Raw genomic sequence first — 8366 nt, forward strand, 5'->3', positions numbered from 1 at the left:
ACAGAAGTGCATCTTCTTCTATTTCTTTGATGTGAACTAATTCCTTGTTCAAATTATACGCTTATTTACCCAGAGAGCCAAGAATTTATGTGACCAAGTTCAGAGCCCGCGATTTAAAAAATTTGGGAAAATATGGCTCGGGTCTAAGCTGTCGTTGGACCTCATTCACGGCTTGAGCTTTCGGATGCAAGCTGCATCTTATTTTCAGCAGAGTTCAAAAAACCGGTTTAATTTCCTATTTGGCGGATTTTCGGAGCCCATACAAAACATATCGTCACTAAAATTATCGCCACAAAACTTATCACCACAAAACTTATCAAAACAAAACTTATCTAACAACAAAACTTATCAAAACAAAACTTATAATCACAAAACTTATCAAACTACAAAACTCATCAAACTACAAAACTTATCCAACTACAAAACTTATCAAACTACAAAACTTATCAACCAACAAAACTTATCAAACTACAAAACTTATCAAACTACAAAACTTATCAAAACAAAACTTATAATCACAAAACTTATCAAACTACAAAACTTATCAAACTACAAAACTTATCAAACTACAAAACTTATCCAACTACAAAACTTATCAACCAACAAAACTTATCAACTATAAAACTTATCAAACTACAAACTTATTAAAATAACTACAAATAAAAAAAAAAAACATTTTTAAACGTTCTTTTCTGTGACCTTCGCTTGTATCTAGATTTACTCTTATCTTGGTGTCCTGGAACACCTACTCCCAAGCTATCCTCCTTCATAACCATATCTGCCCAGAAAGGGGCTGGGAAACTAAGAGTTTACCGAATTTACTCGCGGATTTTTAAAAAATTGTATGGAAAATTTCCATGATTTGAAAATTTACATTCATGAATTTTATTGATAAGTTTTGTAGTTTGATACGTTTTGTAGTTTGATAAGTTTTGTAGTTTGATACGTTTTGTAGTTTGATAAGTTTTGTAGTTGATAAGTTTTGTTTTGATAAGTTTTGTAGTTTGATAAGTTTTGTAATTTGATAAGTTTTGTGATGATAAGTTTTTTCGCTGATAAGTTTTGAAAAGATATGTTTTGTGGTGATAAGTTTAGTGGTGATAAGTTTTGTGGTGATATGTTTTGTATGGGCTCCGGAATTTCATGGTAGGAATTGGCGCATTTCGGGTTTTTATGAGAACAAGACTCAACATTGAGCCTCATTCTCTAATAAAACCAACCAAAGTCTGTTTTATTTTCATTGGGTCTAACTCCTGAAGTCGAGCCGAAGATCTTGCAGCTGTCAATCACGTGACACATCAAGCTGTCGTCAGAGTTGGGTAGAAGATTGGGTCATACAGTCGGGTTTAAGGAATTACGGCTCGAGCGGAAGTTTTTAAATCGCGGACTCAGAGTTCTCAGGGATTCAGGATTTAAGTTGTACAACCACTACAGCATAAGCTTGGTCTTTTTGTAAAATTGATTACAATTTAAATATTATTATCTTTACTATAAAATGCCATCTTTACGTAAACCAATCAATCAATCAGATTTTTTCTCTGGATCCTGTTACAATTATTCTGTATTTCAGATGAGCTTCTAGCTACAAAATGGCAGACAGGAATTCAGACAGTAAATCTAGGTAAAATGTTGATCGAGCCATCTATACTATTATAAATAAGAAAAAAGCTAAATTTGTTAATCTTTTTAAAAACTTTTTTTATTATTTCCGTTCGGGACCTGAATTAAAAATCAACTTTAACTCCTCATTTTGCGTATTTATTAAATTAAAATAATTATGAAAAAGGTTCAAGCAGGGCTAAATTTGATTTTTCTTTTAGTTTGCCTAAGGCGTATGATGTAGAGGCCCGGGAGCGAGAGGAGAGAAAGAGGAAGAGAAGGGATGGGGAGGAGGGAAGAGAAGATTTTGATTCCTTCCCCGTGATGATGTCCTTCAAGGCGTTCCTGGAGACTCAAGATGATAGTATAACTGATGAAGAAGCGCTGGCCAAGGTAAAAAAATCGAGACTTTTATCTTTCCCCCCAGTGTATTTTTATTTTTAGAATGACTTACTTATACTTACTTGAATACTTGATGTTTAATCCCCAGGGCTCCAGTTAGGAACATAGGGGGAATCTCTGGTCTGGACCTCATGGAGTAGAGATCTTAACCTCACATTGTGCATCCGCATTGGTTTAGTCCTTGCTCTCTAGTCCTGGCACTAAGATTTTCTAGTTAAACAAATGATTATCGAGCAAATTTTTAAAGATATTGATTGATTTTGCTTCCTTAATGTCCGGCGGCAAGCTGTTCCATTGGTCTGCTACTCGATTTGAGTAAAAATTTTGCCTTAGATCCATTCTAGAGTGTTTTGGGATTATATTGTCCTTATACGCCGTCAGTCTAGTAGGTCTTGCAACTTCTGAACCAACCAGATTGAACCAAGTATCAGCCTCTACTTTGTCATAACCTCTGATTATTTTAAATGTCTGAATAAGGTCAAATCTTTTTCTTCTCTGGTCCAGCGTATGGAGTCCAAGTTCATTTAGTTTCTCCAAGTAGGTTTTACCTTTAAGCCCTGTTATAAGATTCACTGCTTTAATCTGTACTTTTTCCAATACTTCCTTATCACTGACTGTCCATGGGGACCAAGCTGTGACAGAAAATTCTAAATGACATCTTAAGAATTGGGTATAAAGTTTGAGGAACTTGATCCGATCTCTGTAAAGAAATGCTTTAGAAATTTGAGTTAGAACCCCCGTAGCTCTCGTAGCTGCCTCTGAACACTGTAATGAAGGCTTTAATGATTTGTCTGTGATTACTCCAATGTCTCTCCTTGTCCTGAGACTCCAGCCTTACTCCGTTCATTGTATACTCAAAATTCTTGTCTGCTCTACCAACATGTAGAACTTTACATTTTTGGATGTTGAAATCCATGCACCATTCCATAGACCATTCAAATAGCTTATCCAAACAATCCTGTAACACTTTTCTGTCCTTTTCAGTTCTAACCCTGTGTCCTAGTTTAGTGTCATCAGCAAATTTTCTTAGAATACTGATCAACTCAGCTGTGGCATCTATGTCATTAATATATAATATAAAGGCTAGGGGGCCGAGCACTGATCCCTGAGGTACACCAGACAAAACCATGCACCATTCTGATAGGATCCATTCAAAACCGTTCTTTGTTTTCTATCTGTCAGCCATTCCGAAATCCAGTTTAAAACCCTGGACTGTCGTGGTAATTTCAAGTGAACCTCGTTCTTTCAAAATTTTTCAAAATTTAATGAAAATCGAATTTTTGTTAGAGGCAAATTTTTGAAATTTTGATCATTCATTAACCCTTGTGGCCACGTGAGGTCCCACAAAAAATTGGGTCCGATCGGTTCAGCCGTTTTGACGTTTATTTGATACAAACAAACAGACAGACAAGCAAATGTATAAAATACTAGCTGAAGGGCCCGGCATTGCCCGTGGAAATAATTTTTTAATTTTAAAAAAAATTATAATTTAAAAAAATATTAAAAAACTTCGAATTTTTTTAGTCGGAGAAGCCCCCCCCGTGAGTGTCCAAAACAAATTTCAGCCTATTTGGTCCAGCCATTTGGCCGGATATAGGCAACATATATATATGAATGTCTTGTTTTATTATATAGATATTTCTTTTGTTCAGTATGGTGAATACAAGCTTGAATTCCGACGCCAGAAAATCAATGAATTCTTCGTCTCGCACAAGACCCAAGAATGGTTCCGACTAAAATACCAGCCTCAAGAGCTCCAGAAGGCTACAAAGAAAGCACAGAAGGCGATCAGGAGGCGCTGTGAGATCTTCCAGGAGTTGTCTGACAAGGGGTTTCTGGAGGGGGTCTCCTGCGACGATGGAAAGGAGATGGAGATTATCAAACTCTTAGACTCAGTTGTTATTCTGCTAGAGGTAGGGTATATAATATTAAGAATTCATCCCCCCCCCCCTCAATTAAACCCTAAATTAATTTACACCCAGATTAGCAATAAATAATTATAAGTTAACGTTTCAAAGAAAAATATTTATGTTGGAATTTAGTTTAGTTTTCCATAAGGAAATGAATTTTATGAAAACTAATGTTTTCATCATCTTCAAGTTGCACGGTAATGAAATTAAAACCCAATTCTTTATTTTTGTTTTACTCAGGGAGGTAATTACGAGGATATTAAGAACCTGGACTTGGAACAGAATAACAATGATGCCGTGAAGCACAAGTCTTCTAGTATTTTCATCAAGAACCTTCATCCTTCCATCACACGAGACGACCTGCACGGGATTGTGTCAAAGTATCCAGGATTTCTTCGTCTCGCCATTAGCGAGGCCGACGCAAAGATTGGTTTCTCCCGTCGTTGTTGGGTTAGTTTTCAGAGGAATGCGAAAATCCGTGAAATATGTTTCGCACTGAACAACGTACAGTTAAAGGGATTGGAATTGCAGGCGGTGGTCAACAAGGACCTGTCCAGGAGAACCAGGACAACAGAGGACAAGGTTAACCTTCAGAAAGTTCTGGAAACCGATTTCAACACTGCCCTGGCCATTATCAAATTTCAGGTAGGTTCCCGCATTTTTAATAGTTTCAAATCTCTCGGATTTTTAAAAATATTCAAATACAATTCTTTGTTCCAGGATGAAAAGCATGGTGTATGGGTCGAGGAGGCACCTGAACCTGTTAAACCTGCCGAGGGAGATGCTACTCCTGAAGTTAAGGTTGAGAAGGTCGCTCCAGCAGTTCGTGCTAACCCGTTGATGTCCGAGGTTGAGAAGTCAAAGGATAATATTGCTGACCTTAAATCTGCTCTGGACAAGCTGGTTCTATATCTCAGGGTTGTGCATAGCATAGACTTCTATGGTCAGGTAACAAAACTAGGTTTTCTTTATTTTCAGAGCAGTCTCTAATTAAAGATTTTTCGCGAAAGATTAAATCCCTAATAATATGACCAACAACATTTAAGACAATTTTGAATGTTTAGAAAGATTATTCTGGAGAGGATGAAATGCCAAACAGATGTGGATTGATTCATGTCAGGTAAAGGATTAATATAAAAACTTACTCTCCCACTCTCTTGAAAAATTACCCCCCTCCCCTCCCCCTCTCTTGAAAATTTACCCCCCTCCCCATCTCTTCTGAAAATTCACCCCCGCTCTATCATACAACCGGCCTCCCTCTCGAAAAGACACTCCCCTTTTGAAAAAATTCCCCCTCTTGAAATTTTTTCATGTAAGAAATCTTTGTATTTCTTAATTGTAAAAATAAATAACTTTTTGGGGGAAAGAATTTTTATGAAAAATGTATCAAAAAGAGGGGGATTCTTAATTTTAACTTTCCCCCAAATATTCTAATATCAGTAACAAAAATGTTTATCCCTGTAATCATCAGATATCTCTCGGATAGAGGTTGGGTTTTGCGACATACTTCAAAATCAATGACACTCTAAAATAATAATTAATAATTTTTTCTCATGAAGTTTAGTCAATTCAGATAGATTGCATCTAGATAGATTGCATCTAGAAAGATTGCATCTAGAAAGATTGGATCTAGAAAGATTGCATCTAGAAAGATTGCATCTAGAAAGATTGGATCGTAAATGAAACAGTTACCGTCTTAAATCATCTTTAAATCTTAGAACAGTCTTTTTAAGATCATAAAAACTTGAAGTTATTAATCCGTGAGCTTTACTTTAAGTTATCAAGAGCTCTTCGTATTAAATAAATGTTTGCAGGCCAAGTACGTGTGCTGATTACGATGAAGCCGAAGTTTGTAAGTTCCTCAACTCCAGGGTTCCTCTCTACTCCACCTTTACTACCAATAAGATCCAGGTAGAGTAGTTATCCATATACAGTATACAGTATAAAATATACAGTATACAGTATACAATATACAATATACAATATACAATATACAATATACAATGTACAATGTACAATGTACAATGTACAATGTACAATGTACAATGTACAATGTACAATGTACCATGTACCATGTACTATGTACTATGTACTATGTACTATGTACTATGTACTATGTACTATGTACTATGTACTATGTACTATGTACAATGTACAATGTACAATGTACAATGTACAATGTACAATATACATAAGATTAAACTCCAGGGTTCCTCTCTGCTCCTTTACTACCAATACAATCAGTGTAGTAGATATCCAATTACAATATATAATATACAGAGCGTCCCATATCATATTAGATTATCAACAATCTTTAACGCCAAAATACGCACATAATACGCGAAAAAATCTAGCATTTTCTGCCAACAAAATTTTCTACTAGCCTTATTAAATTTTTTAAAATGATTCATTCTTCTTAAATTTTCTGAATTGTCCCCCAAATCGTAATTTAGACCCATTGACGCGGTCTAATTTGATGTGGGACACCCTGTACATAGATTAAACTCTAGGTTCCTCTCTACTCCTTTACTACCAATACAATCAGTGTATTAGATATCCAATTATAATATATAATATACATAGATTAAACTCTAGGTTCCTCTCTTTACTGCTCTTTCACTACCAATACAATTAAGGTAGAAGAAACTCCAGGGTTTCTCTCTTTTCTTCTCTCTGGCCCCTGAAGGTGTTAAATGTTAATTGTAATAAATATACACCCCTGTTTGAAAACAAGTCATTGTTAAATATTATTATCTATTTTTCATCCTTGTTTTAGATGGATGAAGCCGAGGCTAAGAAGCTGGGACTGAAGGATGAAGATTTTGAAATAGAGAAGTTTATATCCGCCAACAGTCAAGAGCTTGCTAAGGTTAGGATACTGGTATACTGGATACTGGATAGGGATGTAATATCCAATCATGACATCTAATTAACTACTCACTAGGTTAAATGGTTGTGTACTCTATGTACTCTTTCTAGCATAAATGATTGTGTACCCTGTGTACTCTATCTAGTTTTAATGTTGTGTGTACTCTAATGTCCTATATCTAGGATAAATGGTTGTGTACTCTATGTACTTTATCTAGGATAAATGTTTTGTGTACGCTATGTACTATATTAAGGTTAAATGGTTGTGTATTCTATGTACTATATCTAGGATAAATGGTTGTGTATTCTATGTACTTTATCTAGGATAAATGGTTGTGTACTCTATGTACTATATCTAGGATAAATGGTTGTGTACTCCATGTACTATATAAAGGGTAAATGGTTGTGTACTCTTTGTCCTATATCTAGGATAAATGTGTGTGTACTCTATGTCCTATGTCTAGGATAAGTGGTTGTGTTCTCTATGTACTATATCTAGGTTAAATGGTTGTGTACTCTATGCACTCCATCTAGGATAAATGGTTGTGTACTCTATGTACTATCTATGGTAAATGGTTGTGTACTCTATGTACTCTATCTAGGATAAATGGTTGTGTCTATATGTACTCTACCTAGGATAAATGGTTGTGTACTCTATGTACTCCATCTAGGATAAATGGTTGTGTACTCTATGTACTATATAAAGGGTAAATGGTTGTGTATTCTATGTACTCTATCTAGGATAAATGGTTGTGTACTCTATGTACTCTATCTAGGATAAATGGTTGTGTACTCTATGTACTCTATCTAGGATAAATGGTTGTGTACTCTATGTACTCTATCTAGGATAAATGGTTGTGTACTCTATGTACTCTATCTAGGATAAATGGTTGTGTACTCTATGTACTCTATCTAGGATAAATGGTTGTGTACTCTATGTACTCTATCTAGGATAAATGGTTGTGTACTCTATGTACTCTATCTAGGATAAATGGTTGTGTACTCTATCTACTCTATCTAGGATAAATGGTTGTGTACTCTATGTACTCTATCTAGGATAAATGGTTGTGTACTCTATGTACTCTATCTAGGATAAATGGTTGTGTACTCTATGTACTCTATCTAGGATAAATGGTTGTGTACTCTATCTACTCTATCTAGGATAAATGGTTGTGTACTCTATGTACTCTATCTAGGATAAATGGTTGTGTACTCTATGTACTCTATCTAGGATAAATGGTTGTGTACTCTATGTACTCTATCTAGGATAAATGGTTGTGTACTCTATCTACTCTATCTAGGATAAATGGTTGTGTACTCTATGTACTCTATCTAGGATAAATGGTTGTGTACTCTATGTACTCTATCTAGGATAAATGGTTGTGTACTCTATGTACTCTATCTAGGATAAATGGTTGTGTACTCTATCTACTCTATCTAGGATAAATGGTTGTGTACTCTATGTACTATATNACTTTAATTAAATAAAAACACTTGTTTAAGTACGCAGAGTTTAATTTACGATTATATTCAGTAAACTACACAAGCTAAATATTCCGTGTAGTTTCAACTACGAGATCTTCACAA

The 8366-nt window shown here is 35.2% G+C and overlaps 1 protein-coding gene across 1 annotated transcript; it reads left to right on the forward strand.

The window, feature by feature from the left end:
- The first annotated feature begins 11 nt into the window (after positions 1-11).
- LOC111714875 (serrate RNA effector molecule homolog) lies at positions 12-7283 on the forward strand. Its single transcript, XM_023490088.1, has 11 exons — positions 12-97; positions 1393-1621; positions 1821-1992; positions 3654-3914; positions 4152-4556; positions 4632-4859; positions 4976-5031; positions 5726-5822; positions 6688-6780; positions 6963-6984; positions 7279-7283. Exons 2-11 carry the CDS (start codon positions 1590-1592, stop codon positions 7281-7283), a joined length of 1371 nt encoding a protein of 456 aa, XP_023345856.1. The 5' UTR covers positions 12-97; positions 1393-1589.
- Positions 7284-8366: the final 1083 nt, after the last annotated feature.

This window comes from Eurytemora carolleeae, unplaced genomic scaffold, assembly GCF_000591075.1.
Source record: "Eurytemora carolleeae unplaced genomic scaffold, Eaff_2.0 scaffold1502, whole genome shotgun sequence".
Classification (NCBI taxonomy): domain Eukaryota; kingdom Metazoa; phylum Arthropoda; class Copepoda; order Calanoida; family Temoridae; genus Eurytemora; species Eurytemora carolleeae.